This window comes from Copidosoma floridanum, unplaced genomic scaffold, assembly GCF_036245765.1.
Source record: "Copidosoma floridanum isolate Cflo_tuat_1 unplaced genomic scaffold, Cflo_Japanese_pri ptg000013l, whole genome shotgun sequence".
Lineage (NCBI taxonomy): Eukaryota > Metazoa > Arthropoda > Insecta > Hymenoptera > Encyrtidae > Copidosoma > Copidosoma floridanum.
Genome location: NW_028321890.1, coordinates 446106 through 472426, shown reverse-complemented (window position 1 = coordinate 472426; position 26321 = coordinate 446106). Strand labels below are relative to the sequence as shown.

Below are 26321 nucleotides of genomic sequence, written 5' to 3'. Positions count from 1 at the left end.
CTAGTTGTTAAAATGCACTAGGAAAGATACGTAATGTAAAATTAAATGTAATGACGATGGTTTCTCTAAAGATTATCAATAATGATAGGTGCTCTCGATAAACTGAACTTGTAAAAATGAGTGTACTCCACAAATTTTAATCGTAAGAAAAAATTTTTTCATTCCAATTAGTATTAATTTTTTTTTTTTTTTTTTTCCATCAGTTTAAATGTGCAAGTGAATTTTTAAGTAAAAAAGCAGGTCACTAATCTTCACTAAAGCTTATTCCTAATGTTTAGCCTTAGAGTATCTTATCTCAAAGTTTTCATTTGGTGTCTCAATCTTATTCTAAAATTTTATTCAAAATTATCAAAAGTAACCAATCTATTAACATCTATAATAAAATTCTCAAGTACTGCTCTAAGAACTTCACCTTATATTACTGACCGTGAAGTCAACTTTTTTAACAAAATATGTTTACCTTAAAATTCTTAGATAAATAAAAGAGCATATTCCTTAATACTATTAAGTTTCTCAACAGCAATTTTATGAAAATACTAATGATAAAGAGTGACTTAATGTTCTTTGCGGCTTTACTCTTTGTTTCTCATTACAACTACTAAGAACAGTATAGTAATACAGGAAGAATATTTTTTATTATTTACAACGTTATTGTTTTTGCTTCTCAATTTTGTGACATCTTCATAAAATTTCGCTTATCTTTGCTGTTTCTTTATCTCAATGAATATTTATGCAAAAGAACAAACTATTGAGGTTGCTAATTTTTTTTATGTACAGTAAAAGTTGCTTGAAATCAGCCTTATTATTTATTTTTTTTTTTTGTTAACTTTTTATCAAATAACGGACTGCCAAGTTTTTTTTTTTGTTATTTAAATACAAAATTATTTCATAATAGGCATAGTTGTTGCAGACGAGATGTTAGTTGAATCCCCAGCCCTCCATAATTGAGTGATAGTTTTGGTTTGAGTATGGAAATTAATACCCTGAAACAAAAAACATAAAACAAACATTTATTAAAATATAAAAAAGGTCTTTCTATAAGCAGTTATTTCAATTTAAATAATTATTTTTGATGATCTAATGAAATTTTTTTGTGAACAAACACTTTTATTTTAGCGGTATAAATATTTGAAAAGACATTTTTGTTTTACACGTTATATTCTTACATATTAATAAAACAGCCTTCACCATACTATGTGTATTCTTGTACAGAAGTGTTATTAGTAATTTTACTACATAGTTGTTTGGGTGGGGTCATGCATACCTTCCTCCACTACCCTAAATAGCCCCATAGCCCCAGAAAAAAATTCTTAGAATTTCTCTGTGATTTTAACCGAATAAAGTGTGAGTAAAACTTACTCATCACCTAACTACCTCCACGGCGCTTTCACCTGTATTTTGTTACCACCCTCAGATCACTAATAACCTTTACAAAATACGGTAAATATCATTACATTTGCCCGTTATATCGAAAGTTTCAATTATTCTGATATTGCAATGTGTACTAATATCTCACTGCCTTCGATTTAGGTAGCTGACACTTAGCGTACATCACGACTTTATTACTTTGCCTCCTCAGTCGTTGCCCACAACAGTCCCAACTTCTTTTCTTCGCTTTCTACCCTCTGCTCCTATATCGTTGCACGTTCATTTACTACAATTCCTTCTGGTCCCTTTCACTTTACTCACGGTCACACTGCCCTCTATAAAAGTTCCTTCGTCATCGCTTCCGCTGTTCTACTAGAGAGACTAATGGATTAATTACGATGAATAAGTCACTGAACCTGGGAGGTGCGTTATAGCAGTTGGCGTCCGTGCTAGCCTATTGTTATGCATTCTTACTATATTGTTATTTCTGTCTTTGTTGTTATCACTGCTGAAACTTTGTTATTATAATTATTATTATTATTATTATTAATATTATCATCAAGACGTGCTGTGCGTAACTGCGAGCACACTCCCATTTAATCTCCTCCTTGAAAACAGAATTGTCCTGTACAACTTGACAAAAGAAAAACTAATATTCTTTGGAAACCTCAAAGAAGTCAGGGCTAAAGACGTGAGTGAGAAACAAACAAAGGAGGAAGCCATGAGCATTTGGCAGGAGAGATGAGAAAGCTCAAGAAATAGACGGGTTACATATTTATTTATAAAAAACGTAAAAGAGACACTCAATTCCAAATGATTCGAATAGAACCACGCATGCGTTCAGGTGCTGACTGGTCACAAAAACTTTAACGCGAGCCTATACAGGTATAAATTGGAAGACTGTGGTATCTGCAAATGTGGGAAGGTTGATACCTCTCAACATCGACTCTCAAGATGTCCAAAAACGCATAAAAGTCGAAAGCAATTCATGCAAACAATGGGGCTTGAGGACTGGCGAAAGGAAAACTAGTACTTTGTGTCAAGTAAAGAAACTTCATCGCTTTCTTGGAACTTTGTAAAAAAATTATTGAAAATGAGAATCCCGAGTAAGAAAGATAAGAGTGGTAGCAAATATAGCAAACCTTGAAAGATGGGTGTGAATGGCCTAGATGACTCAGCTGTCAGGGAGCTGTGCCCGTGCACGTATCACAGCTATTATGCAGTGACAGGCGGGAGCTGGCAGATGCGTCGCCTAGAGGTCCTCGTGGATGTGGCCATCCTGAAAGCTGTTTCCAAATGGTCAGATCTGGAATGACTGATCTAGGAACGGGGCAGCTGATGGTCGTAACGGAAGTGTCTGTCCCGGATTCTAGTTTCACCGCTCATAGAGGCTTATGAATTTTTCCAAGCCTAACCTAAGGTGGGTCTAGCTTGATTGCAGATAGTAGAATTTTCCAGATTCTCCTTGTATCGATAAAGATGTTAAAGCTTCACCTGGTGGCAAACAACTGGGAACGGGGAGCAGCACCAGCCAATTTGGATAACATCGCTGTGCACCTCTTCGTGCGTCATTTTTTGTTTGTTATTATTATAACTGTTTTTACAATTATTTTTATTCTTATTTTCATTCTTATTTCACATTCGTTTCCGTTTTTAGACTACTTTTTTGGGTTAATTTATTAGTCTTACTAACTAGAACAGCAAACCAGAGAGAACAACTCTGAGTTTGGGCAGCTGCAATAGCCTCCTCAGCGGTTTTTAGCAACAGCATGTGTACAGATAAGGTATTCTCTAAGCCCACTTTTCCGACTACCGATGAGAGGATGGTTATCCGGGGAACGATCCAAAGATGAGATATTCTTTTAGTCAGTGGCGTATCTGCCTCTAGCACGGTCTCCACACACAGAGACTTTGTGGGCAAGAGTCAAGCTACCAGCAACTGGCTCTTCATCATTGAAAATAATAATAAGACATGACTGGAGTATCACCACCGGCTTTTTTAAGGAATATTATAAGTATTTACGTTCCCTATTTAACCATTAATCTCATCGATTCTTTTAATGGCCACCTATACCTTGCCAACAAGTACATTTTTACTACCATTTCCGGCAACGATTCATAGATTAAAAAACTATATAAAGCTGGCCACTATTAAACCAAGTCAGTCATTTACTGGCAGACGTCACGAGTGGGGTTATTCGTCACAAGGCTGGGAACTCTGGCGACCAACAATACTACATTACATTACTCTCTCGACTCTGTAAGTAGTCAACCAGAAATCATCGATACTCTCCAAGGTCTGCGCTGGGTGAACCTAATAACTATAAAGGAATAATAAACTTGAGAAAATGTCACATTCTCCAATGGACAAGCATCACAAATCAATCTCCCCACCTTAGATCACTAAAATGACTGAGCTCTACAAAAAAAAGATGCTTTAGACACCAATGTCCCTGGCGTAACGTGAGGAGACGTTGGTAAAGAGCTCTACAACTAGCTCCAACGCTTCAGACGTTCTAGTTTCCTCGCGATCAATCTGGTGCTATGACAGTTGGCCAGAGAAGACCACCCTGAGAAATCCAGGCAGTCACGTTTGCTGGAAACTTCAGTCAAGAAAGGGCTTAGCTCATCAGTCCTTTTGAAGACCATTGGATGTTGAACTACCTGGCCAACAAATACATTACAACTTAACAAAGTTGAGAAAAAATAGTCTTTAGTCACAAGAGAGCGAACTGAAAAGAAAGCTTCAAATGCTCTAAATGTTAAAAATTTTTGGCGTCAAGAAATTCACGCAAAACATGTAGCGAGATTGAAACAGCAACGTCAAAATCAATAAATAAAGAATCCATTACCAGAGAAATCAGATTTCTATTTTAACCTTGACAGTAATCACTCAAATCTTTCAGATTCTTAAATAGGTAGAGAAATGTGTATTTCTACTTATTGTGGCAATAAAAAATGGAGGGATTACGCTTTAGAACTTTGTTGCTCTGGTAATCAATTGAATAAAACAATTTTTTAAGCACATATTTTTTATCAGTCTTAAATGTTTACAGTTTCAACAAACAGCCTTTTTCATTTATTATAACGTGAGAAAGTGCAAGTGAACGGCCCTGTAGAGCCAGCAATTACTTTATGGCGTAAGGAACGCACGATAGTTCTCAGAATAGTTAAATTTCATTTACTTCTTACAGCTTATTGTTTGACCAAATGAACTGCATGGATTCCGATTAAATATGTTTTTAATAAGAAGCTTTTTATTTTAAGAAGTGTCAGAAATAGATGTTATATTTTCAACTGAAAACGTTTTACATTACGTATAAACACACTTTGGTGTGCGATTCAATAAATCTCGGGCGAAGTCCAGTAGGGGGGGGGACGCTGTAGTCCTGAAATTAATAAAAAAATCAATCAATCAGTCAATGTTGTGTTTGTAAGTAATCGGATGATTATTTATCACGTAACAATACAAAATGAAAAAAAAAAATTTTTTTAGAACGATAATTTAAGTGTCTAAGTAGTTATCACTACATATTCGAGCTAAGATTTCATGTTTATTTTTGCATCTTACTAGAGCTTCATACAATTTACCGTTAGAAAATAAAGACTTTTTGAGATTTAATCCTACATTATTAAAATTTTAACTTTAAGACTTGTTTATGGTTATAGAAAAAGTAAGAACAAATAAAAAATTTCTTACATATAAAACAAAAGATACTGATTAAGCATTTCTATTGGGAACGTGCAAAAAAAAGCAACTTTTCTTATTTTCGACTTCAATTTTACAATGAAAAGCTCACACGTTTAATCATCAAAGTATTATCCGTTATTGTCTAACACCTGTTGCCACTTAACTGATCATTTACGGATCCCCTTATGAAAAACTTCTTGGATTTTTAACTCGAAGGAATTATTGACCCACTTTTGCACTTTTTCAAATGTTTGAAAGTGTACACTTTGAGGCGCGTTATTTATCGATCTGAAAATATTATAATTATTTGTCATGAAATCTAAAGAGTGTACCAGATGCCACAAAATTTTCCACCCAAGAGACATTAAACTTTGAAAGACAGGTTTCGCAATGTGTGGTTGGGAGTTATCATACAACAATTTTACTTGACTTGGTCCACGGCCAGTAAATGGACGTTTTCCGCTTAACATTTAACTTAAATGGTTTAGTTGTAAGCGATAACTTTCTGCTGTAATGGTTTGCTTTGATTGTAGCAGCTCATAATAAAAAATTCCCTCTAAATCCCACCAAACACAAAGCAATACCTTATCTGTAAAAATTTAACGTTTTTGAATTGATGTAGAGGGTTGTTTGAGATCAACATAATAATTTTTTCGCTTCAGATTATCACTTTTTATCTCCTGTTATCATTTTTAACTGAAACGACTTCTTATAATGTTTAACAAGGAAAAAATTGTAAGTATCGTTTTTCCTCTCCATTTTTGTTTTCATTAGTTATGAACTCTTAAAATTAATGTGCTCTCTGTAATCTCTATAAGTCTAATGGATGTCTAGAAGTCTGATGACTTTTTATATCTTATGAAAACAACAACGATGCTATATGTATCGAAACTATTAAAAGAACTTTCTTACGCTTAAAAATAAAATAATAAGTTGAATTCTTACAGAAACAATGTTTTCTAATTTTCCATAACTATCTGTAAAGAAAACTGTTCGTTTTATTAACATATTCACACTACACCCTGCCCTCCACGCTATTTCCTCACATATCTCTGCAAAATACGAGAAAGTTCAATTGGTAGTCCTATTTTTTGTATTCAATAAAATGATAACCGAAAACTATTGAGCCCCTCAGAGCCCCTTTCGCTTCCCTCTATCAAAATAAGTAAAAGTTCGTTATTTTAATCTAATTACCTATTTCGTTATTATTGTAACTCTTGTGGCCCTTTCTCTATCCTACACATTTTTAAGTGTTCCTCCACAGTCCTTTCACCTCTCTCTCGCACTATGTTTGGAACTTATGCCTCCGTTCTTAGACCCTGCAATTTATAAGAAAGTTCAATAGATGTGTCTATTATTTTAACTCAATAAAAATTTTCTATATGTTTTGATACCCCACACTCCATAAAATACTTGGAACCACTATTATCCTTAGCTGTGTATAGCTATTACTTTTCCATTGTACTTATGCTTTTTCAAAAAAATTTGAAAAATAGTAACCTTTTTTTGATTTTATTTGTTTCGTTTCGAGCCTCTAGGTCGCGATGGACCGTTATCAAGGTCGCAGGGGGGGTGGGGGGAACGTACCCGTTATCGTTGACAAACGCCTGTAGAGCGTAGGGAGAAAATAAAACGCTCAACACGAACACTTCGATAATAGGAAACAACTGGCATTTTTACAGCAAATATAAAGATGAAGGCGAATCAGAAAAAAAGACCGGAAAATGACGCTAATAATTAAACAAATTAAAATTACAGACTGTGCTCAGACGAAGGAGAGAGAGGAAGGCTCTCCTAGGCCAGCGTGCGTCGCTTGGTCAGTGCGAGAAAAAAAAGTGCCGATCGAAGTAGACGAGTACTTAAGTCACGCTCGTTCTAACGCTCTTCGATTGCAACTCACTCTCACTTGCGAATTGTCTAGAGAGACTGGACAACGTGGCGACAATTAAGGGAGGGGGGCCCTTTTGGGAGAGACCCCCCTGCGTTGTGGTGCCACAAGGCCTTCGTCTCTCTCTTTCGCTCTCAATAAGCGTATACGCACATACGCGAACATTATTGTTTTTTTTATACATTAAGTTTTGAATGCTTTCATGTGATCTTACGACATAATATGATTATATACATTTATTAAAAATAAAGTAGTAAAAAATGATAAAAATAGTGGGTTCCGTCACCAGCAGCCCTAGGAAGAAATAAAACACCCTGATACATAATTTAAAGAAAAAAAAAAAAAAATTAATTGATCTAGTAATCTGCTTGCGTATTATAGTATGTACAAAATTTCTTCAATAACAAATAAGAGATATCTGATTCATCTTATATGGAGTGTATACAAATAATAAACAGAACTATGTAAGTAATAATATAGTAGTTAAGAATGATTTGATTAATAATAAAGTGATAGTTAAGTCGCAGTACATACAACAGCGAAGGGAAATAGAACCATTGGACGTATTTAGCCGCACTACGTATATCACCACTGATTTTAGTAAGGGCTTTTCTAGGAGAGTTCTGAAGAGAAAGTATTCGATGCTTCCCAGAGAGAAGTTCAAAGAGAAAAAGTACTAAGAAAAATATCGGCATCGATAGCTTGTCTCATCAAATCGGTGGCTCAACGCACTCTGTCCCTTCTCCTTGGTATAGAGGGAATAGAGCAGCGGGATGTTATTGCTCTTTCTCAGCTTTTGCAATGTCAGAAAACAATGCTAGCTTTTTACCGGGTATTTCGAACGCTAATAAGAGGGAAAAAAAACATTATTATAAAAAATATATAACAAAAAATAGATTATATTCGTCACCTGTAGAGAACTAATATTTCTCAAAACATCATTTAGTGTTTTTGTTATTCAAAAAAAGGAACCGTTTTTTTAACATGATAATTTACGGTTATAGTATTTGCTTCTTAATTTATTTTTTCCTAAAAATCCTGTCTGTCTCTTATCTATTCCTTTCTAGGTACACGCACTAAAAAACAATAATTTAGTACATTAAGGTAATCGCTGTATACGACTTTAATTTTTACTGAATTATATTTTTAGTTCTTAAAAATTTGCTTCTTATAAATTTTTGTCTTTTATTAACTCCAACACACCCATGTAGTGGTCATTGATACATACTATCAACAGCACATGCACACACTCCAAGCTTAAAATCGGGAAGCATGGGAAGAGGGTGTGGCTTAGCCTTACAATTATTTTAATTATTGTTGCCTTCAGGCTTCACATCAAAATTGTGCACGAAACAGAAAGCCATGTGAAGAAGAGAGGAGATTCTTGCCTTTAACTATCGGTGATTACGGTTCTGTGACCTATTCAAACACACTGTCAATCCACCATGTCATACGGTAAACTGCACATAAATTAAATGACGAACTTTGAGACAGTTTTGTTGTTTTCAACAGTAACATGAATCTCAAATTTCTATGCTTCTTGAAAATAAACAAAAATTGTGTTTGCGATTGAACTGAAGTAAACTGCATCATCTAAAAAAGGCTTTGATGACCTTTTTTTGAAAATTGGGAGAGTGAAAAGTAGTTTTAGGCCAAACCAAAGAATTACATCATACTTCTACTGAACTGAAACTCAAGATTTGTATATTTACCAGTAAAAGAAAAGAAGTGGATTCACCATAGTACTTGGCAATATTAATTGGTGTTGCTAAACGGGAAAATGAATAGGGCTGGTGATATCAAATAAAATAATCAATAATACTGGCTATTAATTATTGTATAAACAATAATCAAAAATTGTGAAAAACTTCAGTTAAATGATAATAAAGATGGTGTAAATCTCGCGATACTATTGTTAAAGTGCCCAAATAATAATTTTTATTAAACCAGAGAACTCCATAACGAGTAGCACTGGGCGAGCAATCATTGTGGACTGGCGTATGCTGGCGACGTACAAAACGTGCAAAGTTGTCACATGTGCAAAGTGCACAGTGATTACCAGCCATGCAGGGTCCTTGTTGGCATGCTGCTGGATATAAGTTAATTTTATAAGTAGCTCCTACATAGAAATGGTAAAGATATCGACTTGCTGATTTAAATACAATTATCGCACTGCTGTGTTGACTTCCACGTTATACAACTTAATTTCTTGAGGAAGTAAAATTCAAAAGAAAATAAGAAAATTAAAAATTTCCCTTACAGCTTAGTTTTAATCAAGTAAAGTTAATAATAAATAATTAATTCAGCAAAATTACTTAATTGTATCAATATCCCAGAAAACTACGTTTTTAGTAACCAAGTAAAATGGTAAGTTAATCTTCAAAGAAAATAAAAAGTACTGCAATAGTTCGATTATGTACAGTATCACTAAAATTGATGAAATGTATAGCTTTGGCAGAAATATATGCGAGGACAGCAACCTTACCATTTTTAGCAACCAAACGCAAGAGGAGCTCGACTCCATGAAAAACGATTGTTGCAAAACTGGGAGGAAAACGAAATGAAGGTTTTGAGCAAGTTCAACTTACAACAAGTGAGTTTGAGAAAACGCTGAAAGCTATTAATTAGAAGTATGGAAATTTCGCCAACGCTGTCGAAAATGGCATTAATACTGCGCTCAAACACCTGAAAGCAGCTAACGTGACTAGAAGGTTTGTCCTTTGGAAAAAAGAGAGTTATACTAAAGTGTAGAAAGAATACTTTTAATCGATGGAAATTGGAAAACATCAAAGAGATTATTTTAGTCGAAATGATTGGAAAAATACTTTGAACACTGCTCTTGAACAAATCGTACAGACAAAACTGGAGTCCCTTAGAAAGCCCTAAAAAATGGCAAAGAGCTGTGAGCCTCAAAAAAAAAAAAAACTAGCGATGGTAAGAGAAAAGAGATCTTTCCTAGCCATAGGACTGCACAAAAAAAAGCTATGACACGATGACAAAAACCATGGTAAGGGTTGGAGAAGGACAAAAATTTGCTGGGGTTCTTAACTCAATGAGGGTTGACTTTAACCCTGAAAAGACAGGAGCAGTGGTCCAGAGTATTGTTGCCACCATAAAAGAAGATTTGCTTTTCAAAGCCAAAGGAGTTACAGATGTCAAAAAATTAACTTATTATGTGGAAGAGTCAGTAGTGGGACAAAGATCGGTGGTTACTACTGAATGAAAAGTAACGCTTGAGGTTTGAGACTTGAGCAGTATTGTCAAAGAAGGAGAAATCAAGGATTCCATTGAAAAAATTATTGAAAACCGACACCAAGATCTAAATCTCCTTAAGACGAACGGTAGGGAATAAAGAATGGCGTTCATGATCCTTGACGAAACAGTCGCCAAGGAAGTCGAACTCGCAGGCTGGGTCAAGATTGGCTTCGTCTTGTGCCGTATTGAGAAAAGGATGATTGTAACACGGTGTTTTAGTTGTCTGGAGAATGGTCACATATCCCATGTTTGTCAAAAGGAGGACCGATCAAATCTGTGCTTTAAATGCGTAAGCTTCAACCACCGCAAAAAAGACCGCAGTAGTACAGCACTGTGTTTTCTGTGTAAGACAGGGTACACAAATCACGAAGCCGGCAGTGTAAGCTGCAGTATTCTTAGACAATTGTTAGAAGAAGACTGGAGGAATGTCCAAGTGGTGCAAAAGTAATGAGGCCAAATTTTTTGAAGGTGTATTAGCTAATTTGGACCCACGCTAAGCTACGTATAGTTACTTATCAGCTGAAAAAACCATCAAGCATTTGGTAGCACTTGCAAAGAATGCAGCCTGCAATGGAGCACTAGACACGGGTGTTAGCTCTTAGGGACCCCGAGTACTTTCCAGGTCTCGAGATGATTGGCACCTGTAGCAAACTGATGGCGAGCTTGCTTACTAATAATGGGAGATACGATAATCTCTTTAGTGTCTCTACTCTGAAATTATGCTAACGCGGCTTCAGGGTGGAACAAAGGCTACGTCGCATGAGAGGGGATTTTAGACGGTGTTAGTGGTCTAATAAAAAAAAGTTCACTGAGTTCCACACTACTGCTGTTCCAGCGGTGTGCTTCCAGTCTTTGTCCTTCTCTCTACAAAAAAATACTACTACTACTTCTACTACTACTGCTACTACTAGTACTCCTAGTGGATTTTTTGTTAGTTCTTCCGGACCTGGAAATTTTATTAACCCAACACATGTTTGTATTCCATTTTGAAGTGTCAGAAGAGTTCTAAGGAAATTATTGCTAAATGGTCTTACATTTAACTAGATTTCTATTACTCTTTTTTAAAATAGCAAGTGTTTAACAGAAATCTTCTAGTAAAATTATTTGTTTCCAAATAACATCCATTTATTGCATAGATCATGCGAAGTTTCGTCTACTATTCTCGAAATTTCTTTGGAGTCGTAGATGCCTTGTTTTAATGTATTAAATTGAACTAACTCAATTTATTTTACATTTAAATTTAAAACATGCACCTTCATTGTTATTTTAATTCAGAGCTAATTTATAAATCATACCATCTTTCTATTCAGGAATAGTTTTAAGGCAAGGCATATATATGTCTACAAAACAAAATTTTCTCTGTGTTGTCATTGATTTGTAAGTCAATTGTATTAAGTGATGGTAAATTCAGTCATTGATATAATATATGTTTTAGTTTAAAAACTTTCTTAAAGCGTGAAATAGCATACTTTTCTTATTATGTACAAAATCATTATCAAAATAATTTTTATCCCTGTTTCAAGGTATGTGTCCTTGTATGTTTTCTAATATTATAATTCGTGAAAAAAAAAATAACCTTAATAAATATGTATAACAATACTAGCTTATTGTAAAATATTGTCGATTTGAGAGTCAAGTTCGATTAAACCCTGGCAGTCACAGTATCTACAAAAGCTTATAATTTTTTATTTTATACATTTTTTAATCTTAAGCAAAGCTGCTACTGTATTTTTAATATTAATAAAAAAAATCTTCCATGATTTGTGGTGATACTGTATATAATCGAGCTGTTGCAGTACTTTTTATTTTCTTTGTAGATTTACTAACCTTTTTACTTGATTACTAAAAACGTAGTTTTCTGGGATACTGATACAATTAAGTAATTTTGCTAAATTAATTATTTATGATTGACTTTACTTGATTAAAACTAAGCTGTAAGGGAAATTTTTTAATTTCTTACTTTCTTTTGAATTTTACTTCCTTAAGAAATTAAGTTGTATAACGTGAAAGTCAACACAGCGGTGCGATAATTATATTTAAATCAGCAAGTCAATATCGTAAACATTTCTATGTAGGAGCTACTTATAAAATTAACTTATATCCAGCAGCACGCCAACAATGGCCCTGCATGGCTGGTAATCACTGTGCACCTTGCACATGTGACAACTTTGTACGTTTTTTACGTTGCCAGCATACGCCAGTCCACAATGATTGCTCGCCCAGTGCAACTCGTTATGGAGTTCTCTGGTTTAATTAAAATTACTATTTGAGCACTGCTCTAACAATAGTATCGCAAGATTTACACCATTTTTATTATCATGTAACTGAAGTTTTTTACGATTTCTGATTATTGCTTATACTTTTATTAATAGCCAGCATTATTAATTATTTTATTTGATGTCACCGGCACTATTCATTATCTCGTTTAGCAACACTAATTTATTTTGCCAAGTACTATGGTAAATCTACTTGTTTTCTTTTACTGGTAAATATACAAATCTTAAGTTTCAGTTCAGTAGAAGTATGATGTAATTCTTTGGTTTGGCCTAAAACTACTTTTCACTCTCCCAATATTCCAAAAAAGGTCATCAAAGCCTTTTTTAAAAGATGCAGTTTACTTTAGTTCAATCGCAAACACAATTTTTGTTTATTTTCAAGAAGCATAGAAATTTGAGATTCATGTTACTGTTGAAAACAACAAAACTGTCTCAAAGTTCGTCATTAAACGACTATACCAACCCAATGAGATTGTGATCCCTAATGATATGGTCTAAAATTTTAATGTTATAGTTCATTACTTTCTGAACAAAAGTTACCATATGCGCAAGACCCGAAAATGTACAGTTTTTGAGAAATTAATTTAAATCACCGATTTTGGAAAAAGGTTAGTTTGACAGGCGCGAGGCAGCGCAATTTAGTATATATAATGTATATAGCACTTTCTTGATGCACAGGGATTTGATCGGAAAGGGTTATGTTGAATGCATCTACCATTCTTGACCATCAATGGGTGCTATATAAGATACTTTAGTTTAGTCTGTCGTTGCGTAGCTCATTGATATGATTGTCTTGTATGGTAGATCTATATCTAGGTAATAAGAAAAATCTCTAGTATGAAAAAAAGCTTATCGCAAGTAACCAGTGAATAATGGGCGTCATAACTTTGTAACTATAGTTATCCGGAGCAATACTCAATCAGGTTCATTAATTAAGGTTGTCATCACAATTATTTTTATTTAAATAGATAAACTGACTATACTTTAAAACTACATATCGATTATTTAAATTTGTCATTATTAGCGAAATCCATGCTATTATAAATAAGAGCAATAATTTACTAATAAAGAATATATTTAACATTTAAACAGTTAACTTTAAATTGGGCAGTGACATTAATGGTACCTTCACTAGAAGACTCTTCAGAAGTTGGATCCACCTTCTTAGATTGATGCTGGTCCTCGTGTAGGCCCAAGTCACTTGGGTATGGTAGCAAAATTTGATGATTGCTGCTTGCTGGACTTGCTGGTTCCACAAACTTAACGTCTCGAGCGACCAGCATTTTGTTGGTAGCAGGGTCCCACAACCTATAACCTGTCTGATTTGGAGGGTATCTAACAAAGATACATTGCTTGGTGTTAGGTTCCATTTTTGTTCTTTGCTGATTCGGCAGCAACGCATAGGCTCTAGACCCAAAGACCCGTAAATGGCTCAAATTTGGTTTTGAGCCAGTCCACAGTTCATAAGGTATTTTATTTTGTAGAACTCTTTTGGGCAAACGGTTATGTAGGTAAGTAGACGTTGTCACCACCTCAGCCCAAGACTTCTTATCCAGGTTGCTATCGGTAAGCATGCACTTTGCCTTTTCAATCAAGGTTCGGTTGACACGTTCCGCTTTGCCGTTCTGCTGAGGGTTATAGGGCACCGTGATCTCATGTCTGATACCTGCATCCTTGAAGTAACTCTAGGGTTCTTCATTAACGTACTCACACCCATTATCGCTCCTGAGTGTCTTAAGTTCAGCTCCAGTTTGCCTTTCTACAAATTTAATAAAATATTTGATAGTTTTTGGCACTTCAGACTTTGACTTCAAAAAAACTGTGAATAAATGTCTACTGTAATCTTTCAAGAACGTTATAAAGTATTTTGCTCCTCCTAGTGATGTGTCTGAGATCTGGCGTACGTCACTGTGTATTAGCTCCAATTTCTCAGCTGCTCTTTTTTCATTTTGTTGGAAATGCTTCTTGATTGTTTTGCCTTGAATGCACCCGTAACACTGATCCAGCTTTCCTTTACGAGTGTAATTGATGACATTGCTGCTGTCACTTTTGAGTATGTTCATATCCTGCTCATTCACATGGCCGAGCCTTCTGTGCCAAAGATGCTGATCTTCTGCTACACAACTTACTTGTTTAGGTGTCGATTGGTGTACACTTCTAGAGGGTTTGGTAGCGTCTAACCTATATAAACAATTACTTAATTGCGTGCCCGAAAAAAAGAGTTGTCTCTCCTTGTCGTTAACATAGCACTTATTGCCAATAAATCTTGACTCGTGGCCTTCGCGCGCCAACGCACCAACTGAAATTAAATTTGAAGTCGCGCCAGGCACGTACAAAACTTCACTGAGCACAACTTTGTTTACTTTATCGTCTTTTTCAACTGATAGGTTGACTCGACCAGTTCTAAGAACTCGAAGTTTACTATTGTTACAAACTGAGATGTTCCCCTTTTGCACTGTTTGTAGTTCGCAAAAAAATTTAGCATTATTGCACATGTGGCCTGATGCTGCTGAATCTATCAGCCATTCTGCCACGTACCTTTTATTATGCGATGCGTTAAATGCACAGACTTTGGAACTGTCGTTGTCTGAATCACTATATTTGTCCTCTTCTAATTCAGCACTAAAACCGCGATTTGACCTCTTGGAAGGCAACGGACAGTCCTTGACATAGTGGCCAAAGTCATTGCAATTAAAGCACTCTATATATTTTGCACTTCTTGGCTGTTGTACCTGTCAACTTTGACGAAATTTTTGCTTCTTGCCACTTGAAAAATACTCTTGAAGGTCAGTAGCACTGTCCGTATCAATCATCTAAGCCTCTTGTAATAATTTCGTTTTTACAAAATCAGAGGTTATCTCTTTGCAGCAGCTCTCCAATGCTGCTGCCCTGGCTTTTACTTTTTCCAGATATTAATTTAAAAAAAAAAGGGTACTGCTGGCCTTCGCTGGTCAGTATGACAATAAAAAAGATGCCAACATTAAAAACGTCGATGCAAAACTTGTACTCCAGGCGGTAACCACTCTGAGGAAATCCACCAGCAGTTCCGATCTGGCGAAAGCTCGGCTGACTGTTACAGGCCCAACGGATTGTGGGATGGAGGGGGGCAAAAAGATATGTTTTATGGCCAACAGGGACTGCTTAGTGTTCCACGGCCCTTTCTCACAGACAAACGACAAAGAGAAAACCTGTCGAGCATAGGCCCCAATGATACCGAGGACAGCGACGTATCAGTATTTAGCAGCCAGACCCAGGAGGAGCTTGCCAGTCTAAAAGAAAATGTTGCTAAGCTCAAAGTAAAAAGACAGCAAGTGACTGATAAAGTCCAATCAGCAACGAAAGAGATTACGGAGACGCTAAAAGCAATTAATGATAAGTATAGAAACACAGCAAACGCTGTCAAGAATAGGCTCAAAGCTGCGCTTAAACACATTGAAGCGACAGAGCTGATAAGAAAAGGCTTTCTTTATAAAAAAGAAGTGTTTTCAAATTCTTGGAAGGCGTCATTTTAATCCCTGAAGTGGAGGGAACAAGGGCGAGATAATTTCCGACGGCAGGTACAGAAAAAAACCCTAAATACTGCCCTAAAGGAAATAGAACGAAGTAAAAGAAACACGAGCCTATTGGATAGCCCTGAGGAACGCCAGCAAACCATGTCTTCCAAAAAAAAAAAAAAAACATTCAGTGGCAAACAAGGAGAGATTCTCCTGAATGACAAAACAAGTTAGAAGAAAAAAGTAGACGCGACAACAACAGTAGTAGTAAAAATGGCTGAAGGTCAGACCTTTGCAAAGGTGCTGAAGAAGATGAAGGCGAACATTGAACCCGATAAGAATAATGTAGCAATCCAAAGTGTTGTCACTACAAAAAACGGGAGACATACTTATTACGGCCAAAGGTGTAGAGAATTCTATTGCATTTAAACAGCAAATTGAAAAGTCGGTAGCCAGGTAGGGTACTGTTAAAATGAGCAACGAAAAATTAATACAAGAGGTCTAAGACCTTAATGCTATTGTAGAGAAAAATGAGAAAAAAGAGGCTTTCTTAAAAACGTCATGCATAAGTACAGTACTCATGAAGCTCAACTATCGTAAGTACTAAACTAAATTTTCTTATTTTCTTTATTTGTTCTTCAAGTTTTTGTTTCAGTGAACTATGTGAATGCAGTACTTATTCTTATAGAGCTTTGTTCTTCCTATGGGTCTGGCAACCCCCTTGTTGCCTGAGAAATTGTGTGTCTTTGTACTTTGTAGCCAATTAATACAATTTTTGTTTTACTTTTCTATAATTTCTTAATGACATTTTGCCACTATTCTTTAATCAAATTTAAAATAAGCGCCCTTACAGTAAAATGTAACTCGAAATATACATACATACATAATGTGGGGACCCGACCCTGCTGCGCAACCGTCGGTAAAAGAGTAGGCTCTTTAGCCTTCCTCCGCTTCTCTTTCTCCAGCGTCTCTGCTCGCCGTGCAGGCCGCTGCGCGAGCAGAGAAGTCTCGACCGTCATTGCGAGCACACATTTTGTAGCTTCCTTGAGAAGCCCTTTCTTACCAGTGAATATTAAACCTTTTCTTGTTAATGTTAACAAGCGTTTAATTACTTCACCTTCCTCCTCAACTCCTGGACACGGCAGCCATGGGACTGCCAACTCAAGCCAATTCATAGGCCACATACACATCATATCCCATATTGGTGACCCCGACTGTCTCGAGGAAGAAGAAAGGTATTATCATACTTCCCGGAAGATGTAAGCAGCAAGTTTGTGTTTAGGCAGCCATTATTGTTGCCTATCGAGAGCCAGCTTTCCTGGGGTTCACGCTAACACCTCGTCGATGATTCTCCCGAAATACATCGTCTCAGCCTCTCGACGCCAAAATCACCGAGCCATCCGAGCCCTTCCGGACGCTTCCAGTACAGTGATCTTGACCGTGCAGCATTCTTGTGTGTTTACGCCGGCCAACGGCATTGCCCAGCAACAGCCCATCATTGATGCTGCTCATCATACCAGTTCCAGCTTGCAGTGGCCCTCAGCTCATCGTCTTGCCGCAGCTCCTGCAGGTATTCATGCGTGACCTTGCGAAGTGCGATTTCGCCGAACATTTGCAATTATAATTAAGGTGATTCAATAGTGTTTGCATGCTTTGTTCTTTTTGCGTACCGGTTTGATTACTTGTATATACATATATACTTTTTCTTGCGTTGTTTACAATTACAGCCTTTGTGCGGGCCCACGTGAACTTGCGTATTATATGTCGTGTCTCGACGCGCGCATGTGTGCACAACTCTCAGCGTTTTCTTGGAATCACCTCATGTTTCGCTTAAAGCCGTGCTTGCTGTTGTTTATTTTTATCTCGTTCAACACGATTTTAACATGAGGCTCTGCGTATTTTCAGACTTTTAACGTTGTTATTTTTCTTTTTAATTGAAATACTCCATTTTTTTTTAAAAAACCTTTGCAGTCCTACATTCTCGTCGTGCATTTTGCGATAAAATTTTTTTGTTTTGTTTGTTCACTTGGCTTGTTATATTGAAATTTTTAATTATGTCCACCGAAGAACTACAAGCGTCGCTCAAGCAAGCAATGGACAAAATCGCAGAGCTCGAACTACAGGTGCAGGGTAGATCTAACAATTTAAACGCAAGAGGTGACGACAGCGAAAATCCGACACCTCAGGTAGTGGCTGCTGCGAGAGCACCCAAAATAGCGAACTTTATGCGTTCTCACCCTCAGGCGTGGTTTGCTCAAGCCGAAATTACGCTTAGAAATTGCGGTATCACGGTCTCCGCAACCAAAGCGGATTACATTGCCGAAAAATTAGATGCAGATTCTATGATGTCGATTCTTGATTTATTAAATTTGCATCCGAGGCCTCCAGATCTTTACGAGCAAATTAAAAAACGCATAATTTCTACTTTTGGGGGCTCGTTGGAACAGCGTCTCCGTCAGCTTTTGCGCAACCAGGTTTCGCTAGAAGGCAAACCGTCCATGATTTTGAGCAGAATGCGTCCTTGGAGACAGGATGTGGGGAGGAGGTCCTCAGGATCGTGTTCCTGGAGCAATTTTCTCCCGGTTGTCGCGCAGCCCTTTCGATTCATAATATCACATCCCTGACAGCTTTAGCAGAGGCAGCAGACAGGTACTGTGACTCCCTCGCCTCCGAACACACGAATATCTCCGCTGTCAAAACTCATGCCCAAGCCACGACCCGACCCATTAGCCCGGTAGCAAACCCTTTGATTCCGTCCATGGATGATCGATCCTTTCAGCTTTTTGAAAAATTATCAAACAATGTTGATACCTTAAAAAAAAGTGTCGATCTCCTTATGGGTAAAAATTGGATCGGCCCCCCCCTCAAAGTCGCATAATCGTAACGACCACTCTCGCCGTAATGATACAAGGCTACTAAGTCTGAGTCCAACCCCGGCCCCAATTCTGATGGTCTTTGCTACATTTATCGCAAGTATGGCGCTAGGGCTTTTCGCTGCAAGGGCAACTGCTCTTGGCCTAAGGCACAGGAAAACTAGGTTCTTCTCCTCGCGTAGAAGCTGCGAGCGAGGTTTCTTCTGGAGCAAGACGCTTCCATATCCGCGACATCTCGTCTAGTTTTCTTTTTCTTGTTGACACAGAAGCAGAAATCTCCTTGCTGCCCAAGACTGATCCTTCAGCTAGACCCACTGACTTTAAATTGTTCGCAGCCAATGATTCCGTAATCCACACTTACGGTGAGGTAGACCTGGCGCTTAATCTGCGCTTGAAACGCCGTTTCCCCTGGAAATTCCATCGTGCAAACTTTCCTAGCCCTATTTTGGGGGCAGACTTCCTGCACTTTTATGGTCTTATCGTTGACGTTTCGTGCCGCAGGCTCATTGACCCTCACTCGTACTTCTACTCAATTGGCTGTCTCAGAGAGGCAGACTCGCCCATAGTCAGTCTCTTTTCTCCTAGCTCTCGAATTTCTCAAATTCTTGCTGACTTCCCTGAAGTCACAGGTGAAAAACCTGCTCAGTTTATTACGGCTAAAGACGTTTTTCATCATATAGAAACTCACGATCCACCGGTCATCAAACGCACGCGTCGTCTCGATCCCGAAAAATACCAAATAGCCAAAGAGGAATTCGAGCAGCTTGTCAGAAATGGTACTTGCCACTACTCCAAGAGCCCCTGGGCCAGCCCAATTCACATGGTGTGTAAGAAGGATGGCTCTTGGAGAATCTGCGGGAACTATCGCCGTCTAAACTCTCGCACGGTTCCCGATAAGTTCCCCATACCCTACCTTCACGATTATTCTTTTCTCTTGGAGGGTAAAAAAGTTTTTTCAAAACTTGACCTTTACAGAGCCTATTACCAGATCCCTATCGCGCCTACGGACATTATTAAGACTGCAGTCACGACCCCGTTTGGTTTGTTTGAGTATGTTTTCATGCCTTTTGGCCTCCGCAACGCGTCGCAGTCCTTTCAAAGATATATCAATCAGGCTTTGGGTGATCTGAACTTTATTTTTGTTTATCTTGATGACATTTTAGTTTTCTCTTCCTCTCCCGAGAAACACGAGTCTCATCTCAAGACGGTTTTTGAACGTCTCAAAAAATTTGGCCTCCGCCTTAATCTAGCCAAATGCGAATTTCACAAATCGGAAATCGTTTTTCTTGGCCACCTCATCGATCAGGATGGCTCAAGGCCGTGCAAAGAGAAAATTCAGGCCATTGCCAATTTCCCCAGACCCAAAACGGTTCTCGAGCTCCGAAGGTTTTTGGGCCTTGTAAATTTTTATCGGCGCAGCCTTCCCAATGCTGCATCTGTTCAGGCTTCTCTCTATGCATTCACGCACGACTCCAAAAAAAAACGATCGCCGGCTAATTGATTGGGCGGAAGAATCCATCAAGGCTTTCGAGGACACCAAAAATAGTCTTATTAACGCTTGTCATCTCGTGCATCTCTCTTCCACTGCTCCTACGCGTCTTGTCACCGATGCCTCATACTTTGCCATGGGTGCAGCCCTCGAGCAGTTGACTGACTGAACTTGGCACCCTTTAGCGTTTTTTTGGCAAAAATTCTCTCCGGCTCAGTGCAAATAAAGCGCTTATAATAAAGAACTCACTGCTATTTACACGTCCATAAAGTACTTTAAATATTTTCTTGAGGGTAGGTGCTTCAAAATCGTCACTGACCATAAACCCCTGATTTATGCTTTCGCGCAAAAGGCTGACAAAGCCTCTCCTCGTCAGTGTCGACAGCTGTGCTTCATCTCTCAATATTCCACAGAGATCGAACATTTACCCGGTACAGATAATGTCGCAGCAGACGCTCTCTCTCGCGTCGACATGATTCGCCAACCTACTGATATCGAGATGCCCGAACTTGTTCAGCATCAGCAGCACGACGTCGAGTTAAAGTCACTCCTCGAGTCTTCAGACTGCTCATTAAAACTTAAAAGCATCGAACTAGGTCACGAGCATCTCCGTCTCTTTTGCGACCTCACGGGCAAAATTCTTCGTCCCTACGTTCCAAAAGCTTAACGTTATCGAATTTTTGATCTTTTTCATAGTTCTTCTCACCCTGGCGCTAAAGTTACAGATCAACTGATTCGTCAAAGATACGTTTGGCCCAACATGCACCGAGATATAAAATCTTGGTGTCATGGCTGTCTCGATTGCCAACAATCTAAGGTCTCTCGTCATGTTAAAAACGAACCCAGTCAATTTTTAGCTCCGGACGACAGATTTCGTCATGTTCACATGGACATCGTTGGTCCTCTCAAGACCTGTGAGGGTTTCTCGTATCTTTAAACCATCATAGACCGTTTCTCTCGTTGGGTGGAGGCTGTCCCTCTTAAGGACATTCAAGCCTCCACGGTCCTTCGTGCCTTCCAAGAGACTTGGGTCGCTCGCTTCGGTGCCCCACGATTTCTGACCATAGATCAGGGTTCTCAATTTGAATCCACCATATTTAACGCCTACCTCTTCTTCATAGGCTGCCAGCGCAAAAGAACCGTTGCCTACCATCCGGCTGCCAACGGGCTCATAGAACGCTGGCATCGCAGTTTCAAGGCCGCACTCATATGTCACAATGATCCTTATTGGGTTAAACTTCTTCCCACAGTTCTGCTTGGCCTCCGCACCGCAGTACGGACTGACACGGGAGCCTGCCCTGCCGAATTCTTATACGGTACAACCTTACGCCTGCCCGGTGAATTCTTCATCCCTGACAATTTTTTTGCAAATCCTCAAATTTTTATTGAGGACTACAGGGAACACATGAGAACACTCAAACCAGTGCCCGTTGAACACCGTCACAAGGCCTGCCCATTCTTTTTTAAGGATCTTCGCACTTGCTCACATGTATTTCGTCGTAACCTAGCTGCCAAATCACTCGAACGTCCTTACTCGGGCCCTCACAAAATCATCGAGCGAATTTCCGACCTCGATTATAAAATAGATATAAACGGTACTCTCAAAGTTGTCTCAACAGAACAACTCAAACCAGCTCACTTTGTTCCGGAGGACCTTGAGGCACCCACTGTGGATCTCACCGCACCCTGCATTCTGCCTCCAAGGCCCATTCCTGTACTTAAAACCTATCCGTGCAATAAACAATGCAACAAAAAAGTTCATTTCAGCACATCCATTAAAAGTTCTAAGTAAATTTGTTTTCTGGTCTCTTCGTTACCTGGTTGCTAATATTAAGGAAAATTAATTAACATAGTCTCAGCTTACTTAACGCCAACTGTGATTTTATATTTACTCAGTTATACCATTACTGTAAAATGCGTTACATTTAATGTTTAGTCACACCAAAGTGCCTTGCGTTGGCCGATTGTAACTCAGAGACTGCGAATTTATAGTTTTTAATATCTCTGTTATTGTCAAGTCAATGTTAATTGTGAAAACAGTCTGTAAAACTTCTTTTGAATATCTTCTTAACTTGTGCTAGCAACGTTTATGTTTTACGTCTAATTTATCATTAGTCAGATCTACATAGACTTTAAGTAGTGTCTAAACACGTTTTGTAATTATATTTATCATTTGAGTCTTACAACTTTGTAATGGCCTACACCTGCGCGGCCACAGCGTAATTACACACTCTCTGTAAATTATTATTTTTTTTTTTTTTTTATGTGTAGAGACTCTGTTCAGTTAAAACAAATTGTTTCCAACGTTAATTGTAACTAAGTTAAAATAATCCAATTTGTGTTGTACTGCGATTTAAACAGTAATATTTTTGTCAAGCTGTGTTCAAACATTTTTTTTTTATTATTCTTGTAACTCATATCAGTTTGGGATGGCCACAGCTTTTCACTTTCTTTTTACTTGTTCTGTCTTAGGGGGGAGTAGTGTGGGGACCCGACTCTGCTGCGCAACTGTCGGTAAAAGAGTAGGCTCTTTAGCCTTCCTCCGCTTCTCTTTCTCCAGCGTCTCTGCTCGCCGTGCAGGCCGCTGCGCGAGCAGAGAAGTCTCGACCGTCATTGCGAGCACACATTTTGTAGCTTCCTTGAGAAGCCCTTTCTTACCAGTGAATATTAAACCTTTACTTCTTAATGTTAACAAGCGTTTAATTACTTCACCTTCCTCCTCAACTCCTGGACACGGCAGCCATGGGACTGCCAACTCAAGCCGATTCATAGGCCACATACACATCATATCCCATACTACCACTGCTAATACTGATAGTGACTCTGAAACTGATAATAATGTTAGTGCCAAAAAATATGACTGTGCGTAGGCAAAGAAAAAGAAAGAAAGTGTAAAAAGTGTGATCAAAAAAGTGTCTTCCAATTTGTGTCTTCTTGTAAACTGATACAAATTTTTATGTAGCTTCAATTAGTCTGTGACGACTAAGCAGTCAACATAAAAAAATCATGAATCCGTACTATAGCAAAACAAAATATGAAAGCCTCAGTTAGGAGACCCGTTGTACCCGTAATAAATTTAATATTAATCTTAATAATTTAATATTCAACAGTCAATATACATACGAGTTTTCAAAAATACGCGGTACTGCGGGGTTGCCAGGTTGCAGGGAATGGAGGTTATAGTTTTAAAAATAGAAATTTCGTCAATGAAACATGCGAATTATCAATTGTACATGTACTCAGGATATTTTTCCAAACTCAAAAAATATTTCCCAAATATTTTTTTTTTGACTTTGAAAATTATTTTTAAAACTGTTCATCAATGATTTTATACTTTAAGTAAGAATACCAAAAACATCTTACTTTTTAAAAGAGTCCATATGAAATTATAAAAATTGATTTATTTAATATCTTGTCTCTAAGCTTTCCAAACTTCACTTATTATTACTTTATTCAAAATACTTTACAATTAAGATATGATTTTGTGCCGATTCATAAACCAATATTAGTTTTTTTATCAGTATATGTCTTCGTTAATTCAAGATCTAAGGAGCTTTCTTAATGTGAGATGGTTCATGCAGACTCTCTGTGCTCTGAGAATGTATATAAATAACATTAAAAAGTTTTGCTGACCGTCTGCATCAGTACGATTTTGTTCATATAATAACTTTCTACAACCACTAATGTACATCTTGATATAGTATGTAGTTATTTTGGAGGAGCTGTTTACAATGTTATATAAATCTTTGTAATTCTAAGAGTCAGAATAATTGTATCAAATTAATAAGTGTACGATTATTAATTTTTTTTCTTACACGAAGAAAAAAAGGTAAACTTTATTTTTTTTTTTATTAGACATGTAAAACTAAAAAGAATATTATAGTATGCAACCAATACTAATAATAAAAGGTGTAGAATTTCCTCTCCTCCTTCACTTCCTCCACTTTATATTAAGTATTATGACATTTTTATTACAAATTCTCAAATATGTTTTAGGTCTTTTTTTAATTCTAAAATTATTCCCTTTTAGTTAAATCACAATATAAAATTAATTGAATCCATTTTTCCACACTGCCCTTGAAGCACATACATTTACTTTATACTAATGAATCTTAAACACTATTTTTATATTATTGGAATCAACAATATAATGACACGTTTTAATAGTATAATACTTTAATAGTTGATATTTGTAAATGACTAGTTTTATAGGTTTATATATTCAACATTTACACCATTAAAATTGATTTTCTTTATATTTTTGTTAAAAATGTCTTTTTACACATCATTTTCTTATCACGTTTAATTTATGTATATACACTATTTTTAATTTTGCATAGTAATGACTTCACACAGAATTGTTTGTGGGCAAATAAAAGTTTTTCAAATACAAACCAACGTTGTTAATAAATAAATTTACTTGAAGTTAGTGGATCAATAATATTTTACTTATTAACCCTTAAGATAATATATTTAATAATAAAAAAAATAAAAAAAATAAAAGGGTGCAGGGTGTAAAAGCAACATAGCTTGAAACTCTGACTACATAACGATTTTACATCCCTTTCGTAAGAGTCAGAGGTGTGTTATACATGTAACTTAATTTATTTTACTTAAATTTGTATTGCAAAGAATTTTGTTACTCATAGATTTTTGTACCTGATGAGAGCCGGGACGTTGTCCAAACGGCCGAAACGTCGTTTTGTTTTTTAATAAATTCAAAATATGACAGTACCACCATTGGACGTTGTTTTCAATTATTTACCAACTGTCATTGGACGTTTTATTTGAATAAAAATAAAGATTAGGTAAGATTACAAGATCTCCTCTCATTGTTCCAAGAGACTATACGAGAGCGTGCATGCGCGGTAACGGCCATATTCTGTCTGTTTTTTTTCACTAACTTCACTGTGCAATATACAAAGCACACACACACATCATTGCACTTACAGTACCCATGCTGCATAACAGATGTCACTACTTCCATATCTAATATAAATTTACTTATAATCCAACAATTGTCAAAACTTTTTCTTTGTGATTATTAACTGTCATAGCAAATGCTAAAACGAAAACAAATCGCTTTTTTTACGGTAGTAAGGGTAATGATAATAAAACTACCTGTATCTGAAGTTATTTTTCGTATAACTGTATGCTGACTTGTTTGTATTAAATAACGTCAAAATAGAAATAGTTAATCCTAAGTTGTTATCCTTGCGAGATATTCATGTCATAATGAAAAAAAATTCTTAAATAAAATACCAAAGTAATTAACATGGAACACTTTACTGTATAGTAGTGGCGAGCATTTAACAAATCAAACATAAAATTAATTGGTCTGTAGCTGGCGATCATAAGAGTTGATCTAGGTAATCAATGTATGGATAAATACCTGCGTGCGATCTGTCATTCCAAATAAGCTCTTTGAACCTATCAGAGAGAAAACAGTGCGAATATTTGCTAAAGATACCCAAAATAACGCGTCGATTGAAATGGGTTTTTTAGATATATTTTTGCAAAAATTCTTGCAGATTTTCTTGCAATGCGAAATTTATGCAAGACTACATGCAGAAAATTATGCATATAATAATGCAGTATTAAATGCATCAAATAATGCATAATTTTTTGCAAAAAATTCTGCAATAATTTTTGCAATTTTTTTTGCATAAAATCATTTACAAAAGCTTGGTAAGGAATATTCTAATTTTCTTATTATTACAAGTATTGCTTCAACCGTTTAATGGAGTTTATGGTGTAAGAAACTTTTAAAAGTACTATCTAAAACTTCAGTGAAAAGATTCATATAAATGTTACTGTCAGTAATATCTTGTATGTATGTAGAAGAATTTTCAATGTTTTAATTTCTTTTTCTCAATGTCTAGTAACAATTTATCAAAATTTATTTGCATTAAACAAGTATTAATATATGGTTTTAAAAAATCAGAAAATTCGTATGAAAATGGTTTTAGAGTCTCAGCTATGACCAA

General features: G+C 36.8%; 1 protein-coding gene across 1 annotated transcript in view; it reads right to left on the bottom strand.

Annotated features, from left to right (window-relative positions):
* Positions 1-793: 793 nt before the first annotated feature.
* Positions 794-26321, bottom strand: part of LOC106645563 (putative methylmalonate-semialdehyde/malonate-semialdehyde dehydrogenase [acylating], mitochondrial) — a 402363-nt gene continuing 376835 nt past the window's right edge. The window contains exon 7 of the mRNA XM_089591264.1: positions 794-983. Coding sequence (XP_089447390.1) covers positions 882-983 — 102 coding nt within the window. The 3' untranslated portion in view covers positions 794-881. The remainder of the gene's footprint in view (positions 984-26321) is intronic.